The sequence below is a fragment of the Anopheles arabiensis genome, chromosome 3, assembly GCF_016920715.1.
Source record: "Anopheles arabiensis isolate DONGOLA chromosome 3, AaraD3, whole genome shotgun sequence".
In the NCBI taxonomy this organism is placed as follows: Eukaryota; Metazoa; Arthropoda; class Insecta; order Diptera; family Culicidae; genus Anopheles; species Anopheles arabiensis.
The window spans coordinates 52,251,550-52,275,453 of NC_053518.1; the positions used below are offsets into that span (position 1 = coordinate 52,251,550).

Below are 23,904 nucleotides of genomic sequence, written 5' to 3' on the forward strand. Positions count from 1 at the left end.
CATGGGACACTCATGCATACGTACACTTATGTACTAATTATCCCCGGAAAGGATACACTAACTCTCGAAAATGTATGGGCTTCCGGGGGTATGAAAGGGACCGAGCATTGAAAAAAGATAGCATTCGGATTTTGCCACTCTAAGAAACTTCGCCTTTTTTAATTTGCATATTCGGATCACGAAAGAAATCTCTCTTCCCTCTTCACCCCATTCTGCGGCATAGGCTACTCAAATTACTTGAGAGAGCAACTAGCGGGAAGGTTAATTATTGGTGTCGAACGGTTGAGAAGATTGCTGTTACTCTCAAGGCCGCATCCTTCGCGGGGCCCACAGATCCGTTCGCCGTCGTAACACTAACAATATGGATAACTTAACTTTACTAAAAAATGTCTTCTATATTAGATAAAATAATATGTGATGTAACAAACTCAGTGTTGTTAAACATTCACATTTATTAAATTCAATAGCTAAATATTTGTTTAAGTGGGCATGCTTTTTAGATGAACGCTCGATATTTTGCTGACAGTTCAATCATAGAGCATGTGTTTGTATGGGAAAACCCAAGGTCCTTGAAAGAGAACAGGTCGAAGCGTTTAGAGTAAAATGACAGAAAGCCATGGGAAAATTTTGACAGTTAAAGTGAACATTGTTTATGTTTAGCGATGGACGTTGCTATGGAGCGAATGGAAGTTTTGTTCAGCATTTTGCACTCATTTCCTTTTAGAATATTATCAGAAATAGAAACTAATAAGAATATTACATGGCTGATTGAATCCATGGATCTCATTTATCATTCGTCGCCGGTTTATAAGTAAAGGACGGTATGCATATTGTATCAGTGTGTGTCGATTGGATGTTTCATTTTACTCTCAGTGTTTCATTGAATGTAAATAGGACTTCTTTTACCCAGTTGGAACATGTTAAACTTTTCGTTTTCCCAGCAGGACCGTTGAAAACGGTAGTGGTTTGTGGTCACGGAATGGCAAACAATCAAAAAGGTTATCAATGTTTCTGAATACAAAGTAAACTGCAATTACCTCTCCTTTATTCTCCAGCAGTGATTAACCGCAAGAAATTTAACCAATATAATCTTCCTAATAGTAAATTTGTCCATTTTTCCGCGTTAACTATTAGCCGTTTGTTTGTAAACACTTTTTCATGAAACTGTCAAAAGCGAGCTGAAAATGGCAACCTAGCAACGGGCTTTGCATCGACCTGTTCTCCTTAATAGATCTTGGGGAAACCCGATTCCAAAAAAAAATCATGGCCTGTTGAGAATAAATTCAAAACTTTTTTTGTATAGAAAAACGTGCCAAATAAACAGCTTTTATTCAATCGTTAACAAGGAATCAAAGTTCAACCAGTGAATTCAGTGTGTATTATTGAATACATCGATAACATGCAGCTTTGCACTTTCTTACTTAATATAGATAAAGTTATAAACACTTTTAGTTATCTATAAAATTGTTAAAAAAAATGCTTTGAAATTTAAGTATCGCACAAGGTTATCAACTACGAGCACATGAAGTGTAATGAACCTGGATAACTTATGAAAAATCCGGCATAAACCGGGAAAAACCGGGGAAAATTGAGAATTTCAAACCCTGCATCGAGTGGCCACCCTGTAATTTGTATCGCATACGTTCTTAACGATTGTTTATTTAACGACGGGCATAGGACCCGTCGTTAAAATTAACAAATGAATTCAATGCATTCGTGATACCAAATTCGAGCAAGTTTTAACGACTCTGGTTAATTTTTAACGACTGTCATTTTTTAACCATTTGTTTCGCGAGTCCGGCTAATTTTTTTATTTTCGTGTTTACACCTTTCGTAACATACACAGCTATTCTATTGCGCCATCTATTGGCTCTTGTTGTAATCTTGAGAAAACAGAAAGATTCTGCGAAAGTTTAACTCGAATCAGCTCTAATGGGTCACAAATTCGATTTTAGACAGCTTTGGTGCTCCTGGTGTGGTGCTATAAAATGGCTACTGAGCAATTGCTATGGCTTTACCTGTGCGAAGGATTGATATAACCTTTTTAAATACATGCATATTTGGGATTTTATAAATAAAATAAAGGTACACAGCACCATACAGTGTGACTAATCTAGTGCAAATGATTCTATTTTGGCCATTGTAACTATTTAACTTACGACAGTTGTTTTCTACTACATAATAGGTTGAATTTTCGGATACATCTTGTGTAGGTCGGTAAAACATTTGTTACAACAAATATCGTGTAAACAAATGAAATTTAAGTCATAGCATCGTAGCATTTTTTCTTGTCGCCGAAAAATCAATAAGTAAATTTGACAATATTGATCTTGTGAATATATATTGTGAAAATATTGTGCTGGAGAAGTGATTAATTATTTAACAGAAATAAAATGTATGATTTCACAGTATTGTAAATAAAACTAATTAATTTGGATTCAATGTAATGGCAGGAATCAACAACATTTCCAATATGAGTCAAGCAGAGATAAATCCCAATGAAAGTGTTAAGTCTTCGGGAGGCGACGAAATCGAAAATGTGAATTTAACCATGCTACACCTTTGCAAATTGTTTGAAGAATACATCAATTTGAAAAAAATATTGTCCGAAAATGAACGAGATGCAAGACTGTATCAGATGCTACCATTATATTGCAATGTGGCGAAAAATGAAAATCTGGTGAACGAAAAAACTCCAACTTTTGGATCGCCTCGCTTATTATCGTGGGAAGGACATGCCGTATTTTGTCAACAAATCAGTCAGTTGTTGGCCAGGGAAATCAAAACAAGGTAAGCAGATAACAATAGAATCTAATATAACTGCTGGTACTACAGTTGACTTGAATTTTACAGTTGTACTCTTCCTTGCTAATACTAGTTAATTTGGCCCACTAACAGTAAATGTAATTTTCTATAAATGTAATTTTCAATCAACCCATATGACCGTGTTGCTATTTTGGTACAAGTTTATATTCAATTTTTATTCATGTATTTATGTATTCCGTAAATTTAAAATAATAAGATTATATTTATTTATTTATTTAAATGGACGTAGGGGCCCCGTGCTAGTCGAACTCTGAGCCCCCCCACCCTCCCCCAGGTACAAAATTTAAGTACAATTCTTATTGCTTAGGGCCCCCGACACAGTAGATAAGATCAACACTTCGCCGTTTTAGTACTTATAGAATTTTTGGAAAAAATTGTACATCCTACTTATGTTAACTGTTTCGAAAATTCGAGTCACTCTTCACTGATCATAATCCTGCCAATTATCAAAATCAACAATGAAACAAAAACAATAAAAACAAAAAAAACAACATTTTTATTTCATGGACTTAAGGAATTGTGGCGTTTATTCAACAAAATTATAGTTTCCGTGTTATTAGTATTGTTTTATAAACACCGTTGATTAGTTCAGTATCAAAGAGAGCATTTTTTTTAAATAAAACTATATCGTATGAAATGTCACCAAAACTAATGTGGCCAATGGAGGTAAAATCGGCACCACACTTGGTAGTAGTTCAATGCTTATTTGTAATATGTTAACATTAGCCGGTCTCATAGTACAGTCGTCAACTCGTACGACTTAACAACATGCCCGTCATGGGTTCAATCCCCAAATAGACCGCGCCGCCATACGTAGGACTGACTATCCTGCTATGGAAGGGGGGAATCAATTGGTCACTGAAAGCCAAGCCCATAAGTGGGTACAGGCAGGCCTTGACCGACATCGGTTGTTGAGCCAAAGAAGAAGAAAGAAGAAGAAGCTGTTTTACCCGGTTTCACACGGGATGAAATTAATGTCTTGTTATAATTCAAAATAGAAGAATTTGCAATCCGAGGAGTACAAAACAAAAGATTACAATGATTATTACGATTTTATCCCAAAGCATCGATTCTTCTTATCTGTCGTAATAACAGTAGGTAGTTAAGATCTGCTATCACAATCATCCTTTTGGGTACCACTTAGTTTTTGGTTTATCACGGAGTTTATTGAACCCATATACCATATACAGGCACACCCCGATATATGCTATTGATGCGGAATGGAGGCAATCGCGTATCTCGATTATTAGCGTAGGTCGAATTTCGATGTTTTCGGTCAAATTATACCTAATTTTTGTATCATTCTACTTGAAAAGGTAGGTTTTAGCCATTAAATTAAATATTTGATCTAATTTCAACTAAAAAAAGTAAAATTTTGTACCATTTAATATGGTTTTAAAATTCGACGTAGAACTGTCAAATTAAGCGTATAGCGAAATTGCGTATATCGTGAATGGCCTATATCGAGGAATACCTGTACCTTTTGAAATGGTTTTTAAAATTCGACCAAAAGGGAAGTTATTTTGCTTTTGACATTCGACAAAATAACATACCGTATACGAAAATCGCGTATCTCGAATATGGCGTATATCGGGGAATATCTTTACCCATATACCAGCGCTAAAAAGCTATACCAAGTTCCTGATCCATACCGGTCGTGAAGTTGATCCCATTCCCATACTGGATCTGAAATATATCTTAAACCTATAGGGTAAACATATCTATAGTGGTGTACTACCAATAGTGGTGGTATGGCTCTAAAATGCGCTCTATACTATAATTTAAGAGCAATTAAGTTATGTATGTAATTGTTTAATGTACTTTGTTTTTTTTTTAAATGGCTATTAAAGTTCAATTGGGCCATTCCATTACAGTGATAGAAACACCCCATATTTTATGAAATTTGTTTATTTTCTAACATCTTCCTAAATCCTTAGGATTTCATAACAGAACTCATATTTTTGTGAACGCTTTAAATGACCTCATAACAACGCAATATTTATTGTTTTAACAATGCCTTGATGAAATGTTATTGATTTACCAAACTTCATTGCCTTTTGACCATATTTTCGCATTTTTATGAGTCTTTTGCCATAGTGCCATTATAGGTACACAAAATAGGGATGTTCTTATAGTGGGCATAGTCATGAAATTAGTGAAAACAGGACATTTTAGATATTTTCTGATGATATATTATTGTTAACACTTAATATTGTTTTTTTTTTTACAAAAATAAGCAACAGAAATGAGTTTCTTGTAAGTAATTTACCAACAAAAAAGTCCAAAATTTGCACATCCAACTGAGTGAAAAATCGACTTCGAATCAAGCATACTCTTCCCGGCTTTTGAAGACTACAGTTTTTATGGTCAAATTATGTAAGAAATCAATATTACGGATATGATTCTTACTATTAATATGAAAACAGCTTCAAACTAAGTTGCATGTATAATATACACAGTTCTTGAGGTATCTTTGTTTACCAACACTATAGTAACACCATACGACGACTATGGGAACCATACCACCATTAGAAGAGTGCGGGGGGCGGTCCCGTGGTACAGTCGTCAACTGTAGTCGAACGACTCAAAAACATGCGCATCATGAGTTCAAGCCCAGAATGGACCATCCTCCCGATGCAAGGATTGACTATCTGGCTACGTGGTAATGAATTAAGTCTCGAAACCCTGTACAGGCCGGCATGTCCGCGCAGGACTTTACGCCAAATACAGGAAGAAGACCACCATTATTGTTTTGTATTACCACCATTATACAAATTATATACAACGAAGTCGTCACAAACATATGATTTTTGTGTAAATTTGTTGAATCCGTGACAATTTTGTGATTACGAAATTAAAACGTGTTCCAATTGATATGTGTTAAAATTTTCATTTCCTGATACTTTTAATCTACTAAAGCACATCTGTACCCCAACACATTGCACCACTATCGATACATTTACCCTACCGGTACTGAAATCGTATACGTATCGTTATAATGGCTCGAAGAACCGTACCAGCCTTGGAATTGATCGCTAACCCACACCAGAACTTACACTGAACCCATAACGGTCCTGAAACTGATCCTGACCCTATGCAGATCCTGCAACATATACCTTCCAGTTCTGGAAGTGAACTCCACACTGATCCTTGAATTGATTAAGATATTTCATGGAACTGAGCATATCAGTCATGGAACAGATCCTGATTCCATACTTTTCTAAACACTAAAAACTAAGTCGGCGTTGCGTTTTCTATAGTCGATGTGGTTGCCATTGTATGGATGTAGACTAAGCAAGAACCATCCAAGCTACCGCTGGAAAGTAATGCTGATCAGCCTTTACTAGAATTTTATAATAGAGACTAGTTAATTTGGCCCAGTTACAGGGTTTTGTAAGATAGTTTCCAGGGTATTTAATAACTTTAGGGTGCGTGCTAAGGATTTTTGAAAGGGCAACGCAAATTCCAGGTGATATTTAGTTCCAAGGGATGCATTAAAAAATACTGATTCAAAATTCATACCGATCCTGGGACTAATCCAAAACCCATGGCCATCCTGAAATTTTACAGAAATCGTTCTGGTGCTGGAATTGATTCCAATCCCATATACCGTCTGAACTCACAGGTTGAACTTCGATTCCCTGCCAACTGTTGAATATGTGCTTTTTGTTGGCACGTTTTTCGTTACACAAAATTACTGAAATTTTTCTCATCAAGCCATGAGAAATTTATATTTTTTTCAAAAAACATAAATGTCTCATGGTCTCACGGAGTTTTCTATACAAACGCATGCTCTGTAATTGAACTGTCAACCAACTATCGAGGTTTCAATTAAAAAGTATGCCAACAAAAAAGCATTCAATTATTGAATTCTGACTGTATGTATTAAAATTAGTCTTAAACCTGGCCATGAAACTAATCATAACACATGATCGATCTTTCAACTGATCCTGACACCATACAGGTCGTGGAATTGGTCCCGATCCCATACCGCAGTGGTCTCCAACCTTCTTAGGATCACACATCAAATGACTTTGAAAACACATTAGCTGCGGATTTACAGGGATTACATTTTTTGAACTTAGTTCAAAGCTTTTAGATCAAAAATATGTTAAAAATTTTTTCTAGACATTCCTGTTGAAATTTTTATGGCTCGATTATGGCGAAAAAATGCACGATGTGTATTAAGCTTTTCTTTTCAAAAAATCTTTCGTGGACCATTTTTTTTCACGCCACGGACCACAGCTTGAATAACTGCATTAAAAACCATACCGGATCCCGAACTCATACCGGAACTTACTCTAAACCCATAACGATGCTGGAACCGATCCTGACCTCATGCAGATCCTATTACATATACCTACGGGTACTGGAACTGATCTCAAACCCATACTGCTCGCTTTTATAATTCGGGACTTAAATAGTATCTGAATCTGTTCATCTGTTCATGCCTCGTATGGACTGTTGCCCTGAGCCATGATTGACTATTTGGCTGCGTGGTACTTAATAAGTATCGAAAGCCTATTATTGCGGGTATGAGCTGTTACCCATAAAAAAATGTAACTTTTTTGTAAAAATGTGTCCGTGATATTTTCATTTACAGTTCACGCTCGGTAATCCGTATTTGAATCGAGTGCGGATTATCGAGTGAAGTTTTGATGTGTTTTTTTTTTAAATATTTTAGTCACAGTTCTTCAGTTGTTTATTACATTACCTACTTTTTCATGTTGTACGAAGAATGTTTATAATATAAAAAATAGAAGGATATTTATCTCTTTAATCATATTTCACTACTTTTGCCCAAACATTGTTTCATCTCATGAATTTGATTGTCAAAAGAGCGGATTACTGAGCATATACAGTATCTGAACCTACAGTAGCGGCTACCTAAATATTCTGATTTTGAGGCATCCTCGACAGTTTCTCTGTACACTTATTGGAAAACTATCCTAACACATCGTTGATGACATTGTTTAGCTCTGTTTTAGCTAAAAATTAGACCAATATACGAAAAAATCCCAAAAATTACGCAAAAGTGTGCAAGTATAGAATTCTGACTGGAACTTGCATCCAGTGCTGCAAAATGTCATGCGTATCACGAGATTTTCACTAACGAAAACAATGAACAAATCCGTGGTAGCTTGATGTTCAGGAGTGTCCGAAACCGCTCACGGTCTCGCGCCTTCGTCTGCCAGTCCGTTATCCCGGCCTTAATTGCGGAAGCCTCCACGCCATCTTGCCACCTCAATTTGGGCCTACCACGCCTCCTCTGTCCTTGTGGACGGCCTAAAAAGACTTTACGGGCTAGGTCATCCGTTTCCATGCGTATAACATGGCCAGCCCACCGGAGCCTAGCGAGCTTTATACGCTGTATGACAGTGAGGTCGCCGTACATCTCGTTTAGCTCGTCATTTTAGCGGCTCCTCCATTGTCCTTCCACACATACGGGGCCAAGTATCCTTCTGAGCATCTTCCTCTCGAACGCGGCTAAGAGGGTTTCGTCAGATTTGGACAGTGTCCATGTCTCAGAGGCGTATGTGAGTACCGGGACTATATAGGTACTATATAGTCCCAGCTTCGTTCGTCGCGACAGGTTCTTTGAGGTGAACTGCTTTTTCAGGCTGTAGAATGACCGGTTGGCAGCCAGCATCCTTGCGCGCAACTCAGCTTCCATGCTATTGTCGTTGCTGACCTTTGACCCAAGATAGATGAATCGTGGGACGACTTTGTGCGTTCACCTATCTGCACGTCACGCCTACATAGATTCTGATTATTTATTGGTAGGCCCGCTGATTTTGCCACCATCAGTTGGGTCTTTGCCACGTTTATCTGCAATCCGAGGTTCTCTGCCGCCTGATCGATACCTTGGTAGGCTTCTGCTACATAGGAGAGCCGCAGACCAATGATGTCTATATCATCAGCATATGCCAGGATCTGGGTTGACTTATAGAAGATGGTTCCCATAGTCTCCACCCTCGAATCACGGATGGTCCTCTCTAGCGCCAGGTTGAATAGGAGACAAGCAAGCCCGTCTCCCTGGCGCAGAACTTTGGTGGTAGCAAAAGATCCTGAGAGTTTTCCATCCACCCTCACCTGGCAAGTGACGTTGGTCATAGTCATTCTAACTAGCCTTATCAGTTTGGCCGGGATTCCAAAAGAGCTCATAGCGACGTACAGTTTTACCCTGGCTATGCTATCGTATGCGCCTTTGAAGTCAATGAAGAGATGGTATGTGTCGTTTCTGTATTCAGCCATCTTCTCCAAGATCTGCCGCATGGTGAAGATCTGATCAGTGGTTGATTTTCCGTTTCGGAATCCTCTTTCATAATTTCCGACTATCTCTTCGACGTGCGGGACAAGGCGATCTTGAAGGATCAGGGAGAATATTTTATAGGCGGTATTCAACACCGTAATACCCGTGTAGTTGTTGCAGTCTAACCTGTCTCCCTTCTTGTATATGGGGTAGATGATGCCAAGATTCCAATCACAAGGCATCGATTCGCTATCCCACACCTCAGTGACAATGTGATGAATCTCGTTTTCTAGTCGTGCACCTCCATTCTTGACCAGTTCAGCTGCAATTCCGTTGGTTCCGGGTGCCTTGTTCTATCTAGGATAGCCTTTCGTGTTTCTTCTATGCTAGGTGGCAGTAGCATGACACTATCTGCTAGTGGCGCTTCTAGCTGTTCGTTTAACTGGTCGTTGAGTAATTCATCAAAGTACTGAGCCCACCGCGAGAGGACCTCTGGCTGGTTACTAACCAGATCTCCATCCATGTTGCGACAGCAGGCTACCTTAGGTACAACGTTGTTTCGGTGACCTGCTATCGCTTGGTAAAACTTTCGAGTCGGTCCGTACGCCTCTCTGGTTTGATCGAGTTCCCACATGTTTTGCTCCTCCAAAGCATGCTTCTTGGAGCGGTGAACTCGTTTCTCTTCGCGTCTGAGCCGTGAACATTCCTCTGCGCATGCCCGCGTTCTGTGCCATTGCTGCATTGCTCGATATGCAGTATTCTTACGTTCGGTCACTTGTCTGCATTCATCGTCGAACCAGCCAGATTTGGTGTTGCCACGACGTGGTGGGAGTATATTTCTTGCACAGTTTATTATTTTTGTTTTTAGAGCGTTCCACCTCTCGCTCGTAGTTTCATAACTGTTTTCTGGTAGTATAGACTCGTCTAAAGCGGCTTTGAATTCCTGTTGGACAGTAATGTCCCTTAGAGCGTCCGTGTTGAGCCGAGGCTGCGTGTTTTCTCCGCCCCCATTGTCGCGGGGGCGGGCGATTCTACAACGTATTACTAAGCCAACCAAGTAGTGATCGGAATCGATATTGGCTCCTCGATATGTTCTGACATTTAACAGACTCGACTGTCGTCGGCGGCTTACTAACACGTGATCGATCTGGTTGAGGTTTACTCCATCCGGGTGCGCCCATGTTACCTTATGGATTTTTTTGCGCGCAAATTTGGTACTTCCTACAATCAGATTGTTCGCTGCGGCGAACTGGACCAATCTACTACCATTATCGTTACTGTGCTCATGCAGACTGTGACAGCCAGTGTGTTGAAGTCCCCCAGGATGATTTTGAGGTCATGCCTGGGGCACGCATCTGTAGTTCTAGCGAGGCGGCCGTAAAAAAGGTCCTTCTTCTCTTCCTGTTTCTCTTCGGTAGGGGCGTGAACGTTTATGAGGCTTGTATTAAAGAATTTGCCTCGCATGCGCAGGGTGCATAGCCTATCGTTTATAGCCTTGAAATCTATGATTACGGATTTCAGCCGGGGACCTACGGCGAAACCCGTACCGAGCACGCGCTGGCGGTCGTGGCAGCTGTAGTATATGTCGTAGCAATGCTTACCACGCCTGTTTTGCACAACGTTCCCTAGCCACCGAATCTCTTGTAGAGCTACGAGGTCCATGTTCAGTGTGGCTAGGGCATCATCAAGTTTTTTCAAGGCTCCGGCTTCGCTTAGAGTGCGTACGTTCCATGAGCCCATTTTAAGAGTAGTCCTGGGGCATTGCGTAGGGTCGGTATCGTTGGTTCCGTTTCGATGATTCCTGGTGCTTTCTGTAGTCTGTAAATGCATGGGACTGGGTGACTGGCCCCGCGCCCACGTGACCGCTTTGTTTAGCGTAGGGTTGCCCCCCCCTGACGTTCAGGAACCCGGTTTCCCGGGATACCCACACCCCTCCTGGTTCGCCATATGCCACCATCCGCAAAAGGGGTTGGATCAAGCCTGTGTACCCAAGCTTGGATATATGGTGACACATGTTACCACTCTGCACGACGAGGACGTGTCGGAATAGGAGTTGGATGGGAGAGCCTGTATTATCCCTCACTGGGGCTTCGGATCCCATCCCATTACAGAGCAACCACGAGCTGAACACGACATGTGAATTTTTGAGTCCAACGCGATACTCTGACTGACAAGCTTAGCTTAATGCCGGCGCAAGCATAATCATGACTCTGACGTCTGACGTCTAACTGCTCGGTCGCATATCGCTGTGCTCCGCGTTTCTCCAAAAATATTTAAGTGTATTTTCTAACGTACCCAGTTAATACTCGTTCAATTGACTACCAAACTGCTTCCTGTTACTGTTGCGCGTTAGTGTGTTATTTCATTGACCCACGACTGTGTATTAACGTTTTTAATCCGGGTTAACGGTGGTGTGATCAAAACCGCGCATAATTTCGCGATGGCGGCTATCTGTTTCGCGTGTGCTATGCCACTGGGTGCTGCCGACTGTATCGTCGGCTGTGCGTACTGTGAGGCTACTTTTCACCGCGGTTGTTGCAGGCTGCCTTCCGAGCTGATTGATGCGGTCCTGACTCACATCGATCTGCACTGGAGCTGCACTGGGTGCACCAATATCCTGAAAAATCCGCGATGCCGATCAGTCAAAGAGATCGGGGCTCAGGTCGGTTTTCAAGCTGCTCTCACCTCAACTGTTGCGGCTGTGGGGAAGCTTATTGAACCGATTATCGCCGAGGTGCGCAGTGGATTTACTCTACTGCAAAATGCACCCATACCTCAGCTTTGCAATACCGATCCTCGGCCCGTTGCGGGTAGAAAGCGGCGGCGTATCATCGAGGATTCTATGTCCCCTGATGTCAACAAAAACGTAAACATTCGTCAAAATAACATGTATTCAGCGTCATCGCCAAGCGCGTACACTAACACTACAGTCGGCATCCCACCCCCGTCTACGCTACCGGAAGAACTCATGGGAACCGATACGCTATCGTCACCGCTTCGAGCAGCGTTTCCCCAGCCGGCCACAGACAGAATATGGATCCGACTATCTCGCTTGTCCACTGCCGTCACCGTGGAGCGAGTGGTCGCTTCTGTGAAACGCCGTTTAGCCACCGATGACTAGCATACTGCTTGCTGAGGAAGGGAGTCAGTGTTGACAGCGTAAACTGGCTTTCTTTCAAAGTGAGAGTACCGGCCGCCCTTCGTGACGCAGCACTCGCCCCATCGTCCTGGCCTGTCGGTATTGGTGTACGTGAATTTTTACAATCCCGTCAACGAGAGCATGGACACTCATCGTCACCAATCACCATCAAACACCGTTCTCTCACACGCACACCTGTTGTTATCGATCGCCGTTCGATGCCTCGCACACCAACATCCACTATCTATCACTCACCGGCACACGCATCAACTTCACAGGCTCAAACACTATCATCACCACAATTGGGAGAACACACGCTGAATGACACCACTCATGGTCCTAATTCAACACTCATTGACGGCCCGCTTCTAATTCGCCGCACTTCCAACACCAACTTACAACAGACCACACTTGACCGTTTCTTTCACGAATAGACGAACCTCTGTTAAGTCTGCACAAACACCTACCTGTTATGTTCCTGCTGCTAATGCGATTCGCACTGCCCGTTCCACTGCCTCTGTTTACTATCAAAACGTGCGGGGACTGCGCACGAAGGTCGATGAGTTTCGCCTGTCGGTGTTGGAATCCAATTTCGATGTAATAGTGCTTACGGAAACCTTGCTCGATCCTAGTCTACCTTCGGCTTTGCTGTTTGACGATAGCTTCCGAGTCTACCGATGCGATCGTAGTGTTGACAACAGTACATGTTCCCGCGGTGGAGGTGTGTTGATTGCGTGCTCTCAGTCTCTGACGTCACGGGAACACACAACGGTGCATCCATCGCTTGAGCTAGTGTGCGTTGTAATACAACTAGGCAATTCCCGACTATTCATCATTGCTGCATACCTCCCGCCTAGACTTGCCGCAAATGCTGCCACGCTCCGTGAAATCGAAAACTGCATTCGCTCATTATGCTCAACTATGCATCCCGGAGACGGTTTACTCCTGTTAGGAGACTTCAACCAACCTCTCGTCTCCTGGTCAGCCGCTCAGCATGATCCGGATTTTCCATTTCTGCATTATGAGCCACGTACGCGATCGGCTCTCTCCGCTCTGTTTATGGACGAGATGCATCATAGCGGACTTTTCCAGATCAATGGTCATCTTAACATCAGCGGACGCGTCTTAGACCTGGTGTTTGCAAATAATGCTGTTGCTTCTGTTTGCCTTCCGCTTGAACTTTGCCTCACCCCGCTGTTAGCAATTGACACCTATCACCCTGCGCTTGAGTTGGCCATCCCGCTACCACGAGAGGAATCAGCCGTTCCTGCGCTAACATCACGCCTTGACTACGCGCGGACGGACTTTAACAGGCTCCTGCCGATGATCGCCTCGTTCGCGAATGTCTTCGATTGTTCCCGTTACGCCACTCTTGACCTCGCTGTGAAAGATTTTGAGCGGTTCATGTTGCAAGCCCTGAATGAATGCACGCCGGTGAAACGACCTAAACGAGGCCCCCCTTGGGGTGACAGAACGCTGCGCAGGCTCAAAACGGCTAAAGCTGCCGCGTATCGCGATTATTTGTTGCGTAGGTGTCCCGCTGCATTGCGCAACTATAATACTGCGCACTCTCTTTATCGGCGCTATAACAGGTTCCGCTACCTGGGGCACGTACGGCGTACGGTTTTGCGCTGCCGCGGCAATTCACGTGTACTGTGGAACTTCGCAAACAATCGTCGGAAATCCTCTGGTTTTCCTAGCTCCGTCAGTTACAACGGGCACAACGGCAACAATCCGTCTGCTGTATGTGATATTTTTGCCTCGCGCTTTGCCGCCACCTTCCTTCCAGCTGTAACTGATGAGAGGCAGATAGCCGACGCATTATCAAACGTACCGGTGGATGCTATGGCCGATATAAACTTGCCGATCATCGATGAGTATTCAGTCTCGAAAGCGATTGACAGGCTGAAATCTTCGTTTGCTCCAGGGCCTGACGGGATCCCGGCTTCCACGCTTAAGCGTTGTGGCACCACCATCGCGCCTATCCTGGCCTCGATTTTTCGCGACTCGCTGCGTTCGGGCATCTATCCTGCCTGCTGGAAAACTTCGTGGCTTGTTCCAGTGCACAAAAAGGGGGAAAAATCAAATGCATGTAATTACCGTGGCATTACATCGCTTTGTGCCTGCGCTAAGGTCTTCGAGCTCCTGGTGTACGAACCTCTCCTCGCAGCTGCCTCGAACTACATTAGCACAGCTCAACATGGATTTGTCCCTCAGCGTTCAAGCACCACCAACCTGGTTGAGTTCGTTAGCCTCTGCCACAGGACCATCGATGCCGGCTCGCAGATCGACGCAGTCTACACGGACATCAAGGCTGCCTTCGATAGCGTTCCGCACGCCTTGCTGCTCGCAAAGCTCGAAACGCTTGGTCTGCCTGTGCAGCTGCTGGCCTGGATGCGCTCCTATCTTGCTGGTCGCACATACTGCGTGAAGATGGGACCCCATACGTCGCGCCGTATCGATGCTTCTTTGGGGGTGCCGCAGGGGAGTAACCTTGGACCGCTGCTGTTTGTCATTTTCATGAATGACGTAACACGGTTGCTCCCTCCTGACGGCCACCTACTGTATGCAGACGACGCGAAGCTGTTCCTGCCTATCCGCGAGCGGTCAGACCAACTCTGCCTTCAAGCCACTCTAAGTGCCTTCCAGTCATGGTGTTCTTTGAATGGTCTTGAATTGTGCGTCGAGAAGTGTGTTGTCATTACATTTGCGAGAAGGCGGTGCCCCTTAGTGTATGACTATGCGTTAAATGGATCTACCATTGGTCGCAAAAGCTGTGTCACGGATCTAGGAGTGCTCCTTGACGAAAAGTTGAGCTTCCACGACCAGCTAGAGCACGTTGTCACTAAGGGTAACCAATTGATCGGCTTACTAAAACAAATAGCCCGAGACATCACTGACCCGATTTGCATCAAGACGCTATACTGTGCTTTGGTGCGACCAGTGTTAGAATACGCTTCAGTAGTATGGTGGCCTACAGCTGCTCGCCCCCTAGCTCGTTTAGAGTCGATCCAGCGCAAATTCACGCGGTTCGCTTTGCGCTCCTGGAGTGTCCAACTTGACTATGAGGGACGGTGTGCGTTGCTTGGCATCGAGACGCTGAAGCAGCGGAACTGCAACGCTCAGAGGCTGTTTGTCGCGGGACTTCTTGACAATCGGATCGACTCGCCCGCGCTTCTTTCGAGGCTCAACATGTATGTCCCGCCGAGATCGCTCCGAGCTAGATCGCTACTTGACGTGGAGGAACGCCGCACTCGCTTTGGCTCCTCTGATCCGATTATTCGTATGTGCCGTGAATTTAATGTTATTTGTGATCGTCATCAACCTGACATGTCGCGCACAGCATTGTTAAATAGTATTCGTGTCGTGCGACCTTTTACATGTTAATTATGTTACTTAAGACTAAGCGTGACAAATGAATGACCGAAATGTGACTATGTTATAATGAATGAATGTAAATGAATTCGCTTCAAGTGGGCCACTTGCGGTCCGTTGAATTTTAATTAATAAATAACAAATAACAAAATGATTTTTTCTGGCTGTTAACAGTGCTGCAAAATGCCACTGTTTCAGTCATCAACACTCATGACTGGAACGAAGCTCAAATCAGATCACGTTCACAACTGAGATGATCATTGACTATACTCAAACAGTTCGAGAATCAATCACATGCTTGGTGACATTTAGTTTAGCACCCAACTTCTGGTCACTCACTTGGTCACAACATTTTTGTCGGCGATAATCGCGACATTCTTGGAATATACTTGGCGCGTGGGCTCTAGCAACAAAATGAGCATGCTTTCTCCCTCTATCTGTTTTGATTATATGTCGGGTCAAACAGAGCGAGAAAACATGCTCATTTTGTTTCTTGGAACCACTCGCACGCAATGCATATCTCCCGTGACCATCGCGATGATCACCGACTGCAAATGTCGCGACCAAGTGATTGAACACGAGTTGGTTGTAGACAATGACACCAAGCATTCAATGGTCGCACCAACTGTACGAGGCTCACCTCTGATCTTCGCAGTTGAGCTCGTGACGCTGAGATGATTTTGTTTCAGCCAGAATTTGTAATGACTATATCAGTGACATTTTGCAAAATTGATCACAGCAAAAAAAAGTCGTGATATAGTGACTGACCAAGCGATGGTCGCAAACAAGTCATGAGCATGTATTAGTCACACCAATCGTTCTGAGTATCACCTCTGATTGTCACAATTGAGTACGTGACGCTGATATGGATTTTGTTTCAGTCAGATTTTTTATGACATTGATAGTGACATTTTGCAGCACTGGCAGCGAGTGTGAGCGATCGCTGAACAAAAAAACGCACACAGCGCAACACGAAAGAAACAAACACAAGCAAAACGAAAGGATGCTCGCGCATGGGCGCGAGCATTGAGAGAGCGCACCGTGTATTTTATAAGGGAGCGGGAGAGAACCGTGGTACAGGTTCGGACAGAATGATAGGACCCCAGTGTTTTCATTGCAGCATGCACCCGTTGGGACAGGTTTATGTGTGGTTTGTGTGTTTGTGTTTGTGTGTGTGTGCATGTGTGTGTATGTGTGAGTGTACATGTGTGTGTGTGTATGTATGTTTGAATGTGTATTGGTGTGTGTGTTTGTTTCACAAGTATGTCGTTTCGGATAGATTTGTTAGTAGTTTTTTTGTGTTTTGGGTTAGGTTTTTGTTGTAATTAGCAGGACCACCGCCCTCGCGAGCAGTGATCCCTATTCAAAAATGCAATAAGCTCAGTTTTTGATCTTATTGCCGTCACCCATGATGACATTAATCATGCGTTGACGCATCGACATCACCAGATTCTGGATCGTTTTAGGTGGAATTTTACTCCACACCTCTTGCATGTGATCGAAGAGGTGATCCAGATCTTCCGGTATGTTTTTACCCAGCCTCTTCTTGAATATTGCCCAGAGGTTCTCAATGAGAATGATTGAGCTAAGGGCAGGCCACTTCATTGTTTTGACATTGTTGACAGCAAGCCAAGTTTGGACAGTCCCGGAAGTATGCTTAGAATCGTTGTCTTGCATAAACATCCAAGACCGAGGAAGGTTCTTCCTAGCATGCGATAGCAAATGAGTATCAAGAATGTCTCGATAGCCAAAACGATTTAAATTACCGTGGATTCGAACCAACGGACCCATCCCATAGTAGGAGAAGCATCCCCACACCATGAGACTACCACCGCCATGCTTGAAAGTTTTGAAGCAGTATTTCGGATCAAGAGCACAATTAACAGGGCGCCGGACCAACCTGCGTCCGTCCGACCCCTGTCGATTGAATTTCGACTCGTCTGACCACAAAACCCTGCGCCAATCCTCCTCATCGAAGAACATTTGCTCAATTGCAAATAACACCCGTGCGTTTTTATGCGCAGGTGTTAAATTGGGCACTTTGCGTGGCACTCGCGCGAGTAGCCCGGCACTGACCAATCTTCGCTGAACTGTTCTCGGCGTCACCGCCAATTTCAGTCTGCCTCGGATCTCTGGTGCCGAGCTAAACGGATGTTTCTTCGATATGTTTACGATCTTACGGTCTTCCTCCGCCGTGGTCTTCCGAGGACGTCCGGGTGACTTGCGCGTTTCGGTTGTCCGAAGCGCGTTTGCCACAAAGGTGCGCGATCGTTCCATCACGAACTCGATCGTTCTGCGCTTAATGCCAGCAGCCGCCATTCGCTTAATGATATGGCGCTGATAATCGGTACAATGTTTACCTCGACCCATTGTTACTAAAATTGCTTGCTTAGACCGTCAAGAACACACTGGTTAAAAACTTGGACACGATTGATGCCGTGCACTGCCTGCATTCTGCTTTTATACGCGATGAATCACATCGTTGTCGAGCAGCAAAAAAGCGTATTGATAAAAACTATCAATGAGTAAGCGAGTGAGCATCTACCCATTCAAAACCAGAACAGAATACTGCCGCGCTCATGAAACAAAACGCCCATTGAAAAGAATACCTGCGCTCTTGCTCAATGCACACACAAAGTTTTCCATGCGCACACAACGTTCAACGCAGAGATGCACGCATGCCTTTCAATGGCGTGCACTGGTGAAACACCTGTGAGGGAATGCCGAGTTCATTGGTATTGTGCGCGTTTCCATTTCGCACCGGTGCCGTATTCACATTCATGAAACAGCACACCTGCGTTCTCGTCCGAGGAACAAGCGCTGCTGTCGATGCAAACTTTAGCTTTTATCCAAGTGTGAACGCACGCTGTTTCACATGATAACACACATTATCAGAATACTTTCAACGCAATATGACATCATGGCAAGCTATGTTTTTCAGACACAAACCCGCGCACTTGCAAATACACATTAAAAAGCACACTCTCTTTCTACTACACACACACACACACACACACACACACACACACACACACACACACACACACACACACACACACACACACACACACACACACACACACACACACACACACACACACACACACACACACACACACACACACACACACACACACACACACACACACACACACACACACACACACACACACACACACACACACACACACACACACACACACACACACACACACATACAAATCACACATAAACCTGGCCCAACGGGTGCATGGTGCGTTGAAAACACCAGGGTTCTATCTTTCTGTCCGATACTGTACGTTACTGTTAACAACAAGTAAATTAAACCAAATGACGAAAATGTTCCACAAATTTCAGTTGCATGGATTTGAGTAGTAATGCTGCTGGCGGATGTGTTGCTCCGTCGCAGCGCCCAACGCCGGTGCTTTACACCGAGTCGGGTATATTTTTCCTTCGTCGACCGGAGAGTGCCTCCGACTATTAAGAAACGAGCGATTCTGAGGTTTGTGTTCGAATGCGCTTACTTTATTTAGGTTTTCATCTCTTATATGCTATTTAGTTGCTGACCGCATATAGGTCAGCTAACTGTAACTATGACTATTTTGATAACAAGTTTTATTTATATTTAATGCGACATGTGACATGTTTATTTATTTATTTATTTATTTATTTATTTTTATTTTATCAATTGCTCGGCCACGTTGGGTTACAGCAATAGTGCTTACTGACTATAGTATACAATTATTCACGAAGGAGTAGGAAGGAGTTTATGGTACGGAAAAGGAGCGAAGACGGGATCGGTAGACAGGATAGGAGAGGACAGCAGGAAGGGAAGGCGGAAGTGATTACATTAGTAAATGCTGCTACAGCTTGATTTATGTCACAGTCCGCATCAGTAAAGGACCAATCGGTACCGGCTAAAATATGATGAAGCTTTTGGTAGTCCAGTTTCCTAAAATTGAACATACGAGCCGTAGGTATTCGTTGAGAGGATGCAGGGCGAGAGTGCGAAAGGAGCACACTTGTCTCATGAGCAGGATGATGATTGTCTAGCGCGACGAGTGGAACAGGTGAAGCTATGACGGGGGAGCAGCGCTCCAAGAAAGCATAGCATTGGCAGCATTGACCTTCTGTCCAATTGACTTCCGCGTATATTTTTTATGCCAGATAATTGCAGCAAACCGTTTACCGACATTCCATCAAGCAGAGAAACATTTTCACGAGATACACCAGTAGGAATGAAGTGATTAACCCACGATGCAAACGGTTGCCAGGAGAGTGATGGTGAATTAAAATCACCAAGTAACATCATAAGATCATTTGATTTAAGTTTGCCAGCAACGAAACTAACACTCTCATGCAAATCGTCAAGGACTTCTTCGGAAGAACGCAGATCGGGTGGAATGTAAACGGCGCCGATATAGATTGCAAGGTTTTGAAGCTTAACAATTGTCCAAACAGACTCCAGCGTGTCGAACGGCAGTGATAAAGTTGACGTGTTCAGCACGGAAGAGCAGGCAATGAGTACACCACCACCACGGCAACGGTTACTGCTGAGAGAATTTCGGTCGCAGCGATAGATGACATACGCATCCTCCGAGATAAGAGAGGACGAAATTGAGCCATCGAGCCATGTTTCAGTTAACATCAACACATCCATATCAAGTTCAGATAGACAGAGAGGCGTAACTCGTCTAGTTTTGTTCGCAATCCTCATACGTTTTGATAGTAGATGTTTAGTAGATCGATCGAAGGGATGAGAGAGCGAGATGCGCCGGGAGTGCTCTCGCTGCAGGTTATTAACGGCGAAAGAGAGTCGGACGGATTATGTGTATTAGATGCAGGGTTAGCTTCCATCAATTCGGGAAAAGTCGGTAGTTAATGAGAATCTTCAGCCGGATCAGCCGGTTTACGCTTGCTGAAAGTACTGCGTATAAGGCAAGCTCATAGGGCCATGATCTGGCGAAATAGTGAAATCAGCGTTTCGCAGTTGTGTCGTGTGGTTGATAGAAGATGGCGATGAAGGATGATCCGATTCACGAGTAATAGGCGCAGAAGGTGCAAGGGATGCTGCAGTAGTGGGTCGCCAAACATTGACGGAGCGGGGATTAAGGTCGATGAACTCCTTAAAAGAGATCCCGCGAGGCCAGGTTGAAGCAGCCAAAGCAATAGCCCGGTGCGAATCCGGTACACCAATTTTAAAAGATACGTAGGAGAGCGTAGAAAGATCCCGGTCGCGCCGTACAAGGCTATATACCAAGATGTCGTCTGTCCCTATGTTAGAACAGGCCATTTCACGGATCGCTTCAATCGGAGTATCAGGAGCAATACGGGAGATAAAGACCCAAGTACGGGGTGGGCGTTCAGGAACGGTCGTAATATTATTGCAGGACAACCCTGTACCCGATGAAAGCATAGCGCGTGTAACGGTATTGGTAGGCGATGGGTCGGGAGAGCGATCCATCAATCGACGTTTAGAAGGATTCTCACCAACAGCTTGATGGGTGAGCTTAGAGGCCGCAACTGGAATCGTGGTCGTTGAGTGCGTAGCAGGAATCGCAGAATGGTGAGCACTCGATGTAGTGGTATGCGTGGCAAGATGAGAGTTGAGCTTGTTCATTAGTGAGTTGAAGGAAGTGAGAAGCTCACGGTGCATGAGATCAAGCTCCTTGATGCCATTCTTAACTTCATCAAGCGTTGTGAGTAGTGGAGCCTGTGAGTAGTTGCGTTCCATTGAGTGAGAAGCAGTAAGTGAGTCGATGAAATCTTTCACGGAACGAATAGACGATGCTGATTCCTGTTTCATCAAAGCTATCTCGTTTCTAAAACAATCCAGTGAAGAGGAAAGTTCAAGTCGCAAGCCAGCTGATGCTGCCTGCACAGAACGTGAGGAATCGCGGAAATCGGACTGCAACGATTCCAACAGGTAGGCAGCGTCACGAGAAAGGCCGTGCGAGAAGCGTAAAGTGTCAACGGCCCGCAAACGCTGAGCACAATCCGCGCAAGCCCAGAATAAATTTTGTGACTTTTTAAAATCACGCCGGAGTGGGGTTGAAAGTCCAATGCACTTATCGTGGTAATAGTGTTCACAAATACCGAAGCACGGAATTGGATCGTTGCTAATAGCACCTTCACATTTCTTACAGATCACAGACGCCATCGCAAAATAGCGCAAAGTTCGACTGAACAGTGAGTGGTCACAACAACCGCAGGCGGATTGCAATGTTTATATGTTGAACCGTACAATTCACAGGTGCCGCACAAATTTTGTGATACGGGAACGCGCGAGTGCAAATGAACCGAACTAAAACAATTCAAGCCTTAATCAACAAGAAAATCGCGGTAAAAATCAACTTGGAAATAGGAGAGTGAGAGAGCACAACCAGCCGCTTTGAGTGACAAGTGACAAGTGATCCTACGTGGTGCCTGGCAAGAGATTCGGAAGGTAGATTCACGGCTACTAATTTACATTTTATGCTATGGTGTGAAAGCTGACCCCTACTGCGAGGAGTGTTTTTTTTTAATTTTGTATATGAAAATATCGCTAGACGATAACTGTATTGGGAAATTATCAACTGTTTTACGCAGATTGAACAACTCCTCGTTCGATTCGACCTGTGATCCTTCTATTGTGAAATAAGAATTAGAAACTTCTTTAGCTGATAAAAATTCTACAACATGGTTATCTGTAGTGAGAAACCATGCGTTTCTGAATCCCATCATCAGATAAAAATCGCATCTCAATCGTAAGCCAGACCCAGTTCCTATAACCTTAGGAAATTTTGGTGGAACAATTTTTGTTGCTTTCTTTAAAGTTTCGATTTCTTTTGATCTTGTAATTACCTGTTCGGTACATCTATTACCCGAACGCATTAAACGCTTCAGTAATTGTAAATGATTTTCAAAATCATACGTGGAAATCTCCTCCATGGAGCCAAACCTATCACAATCGTCATAAATATGAATGAGATTATGAACGTTGCTTGTTATGTGTTCACGACCGTAAATATTTGCGAAACCTTTGAGTAATTCTTTAAATATCATTTTAACTTGAGGCCAAAGGTGTGCTTTCGTGGCAAAAATTGTATGTGCACAAAAATATAGAAAATAATTCTGAAACGCTTCTTCCCACATAAAATCATTGTATATAATAAAACTAGCGTAAAACAAAAATGATCTATATTTAGTTCCTTTCCAAAAGTCACTGAATTTTATATGTCTAAAACGTCTTTGAATATACCCTGGAAGCTGGATCTTTATTAGAAATGAAGAAACAGTTTCCTTTTGCGTATCCGTCCATTTACCGAATCGAGCTATGATTGAAAATCCCTGTAGTAATTTTCTTTGACACTCCTAAATCTCTTAAATGTAAACCATCGGCAATGATAATATCCTTTATCATATCAAGCTCATCTATATCCTGTAGAGACGATTTCCAAGCTTTATGATGTTTCTGGTCCTCTCTTCCACGAAAACCTAAATCAATACGCAACTGAGCATCTGCATCTTCAAAAACAATCTTTCTTCCTACTTGTGTCCCTTCACAAGTACATTTCAAGTAGCTGTTTCTGCCAACGTAACTTATTGTAGCTAAAATGAAAAGTGAATGTACATATTGAAAACAATCATTAACCTAATACTTCACGATATTTGAATTCATACCTTTGGCAAAACAACGAGCAGGGGAATCGGCAACAAACATGTGTAATTTGAATCGCACATTCTTTTCACCGAACTGCAATCCTCTTTTTTGTAGGTCGTTAGCTTCTGTTACCAGGGGCCGCAAAAAAACCTTCCACATCATCCGGCTTCGTATGACCGCAAAATACTCCTAGTAACATAACCGGTGCTTCCGGTAATTCCATCACCTTCATTAGGTTTGGGCAAAGCTGCCTAGCTGAACTATTAAATAATGGGAGCCCATCAATAAATATCTGCGCTCTAAACCGGTCGACGCGTGGAGTAGTATTACTGTAAGGATAAAGAGTATTAATTAAAAAGGAAGACTTAGTTGAAAAAAGAAAAAAAATAACAAATTTTACTTACTTAAAATGTGTCATCAGCACATATTCTATTCCCTGGTACCAGAAATGCCCGCTCAAGATAGGTTGAATTTCTAAGCCTACTTGGGTTGGCGTTTTCAATAAAGTCCGCGCATCTGCTGGAAGTCTAAGCTTAAGCTTCCTGCGAAGCAGTGCCAACAGCATGTTTATCGTGGACCGAGGTAGATTTTTCGTTATAGCAATGTAACGCAGCCCTTCGTTGAGGGTGATATTGTCGAAAAAAACTGTATGTGCTGTCTCTCTCTACA

The 23,904-nt window shown here is 43.4% G+C and overlaps 1 protein-coding gene and 1 long non-coding RNA gene across 2 annotated transcripts; both read left to right on the forward strand.

Annotated features, from left to right (window-relative positions):
• The first annotated feature begins 2,088 nt into the window (after positions 1-2,088).
• LOC120900097 lies at positions 2,089-23,458 on the forward strand. The gene is made up of 3 exons (XM_040306689.1): positions 2,089-2,213; positions 2,410-2,790; positions 23,350-23,458. Exons 2-3 carry the CDS (start codon positions 2,447-2,449, stop codon positions 23,426-23,428), a joined length of 423 nt encoding a protein of 140 aa, XP_040162623.1. The 5' UTR covers positions 2,089-2,213; positions 2,410-2,446; the 3' UTR covers positions 23,429-23,458.
• On the forward strand, positions 21,634-22,774 carry LOC120900101. Its single transcript, XR_005739152.1, has 3 exons — positions 21,634-21,669; positions 21,740-21,782; positions 21,847-22,774. It is a non-coding gene; the product is annotated as an uncharacterized LOC120900101 (long non-coding RNA).
• Positions 23,459-23,904: the final 446 nt, after the last annotated feature.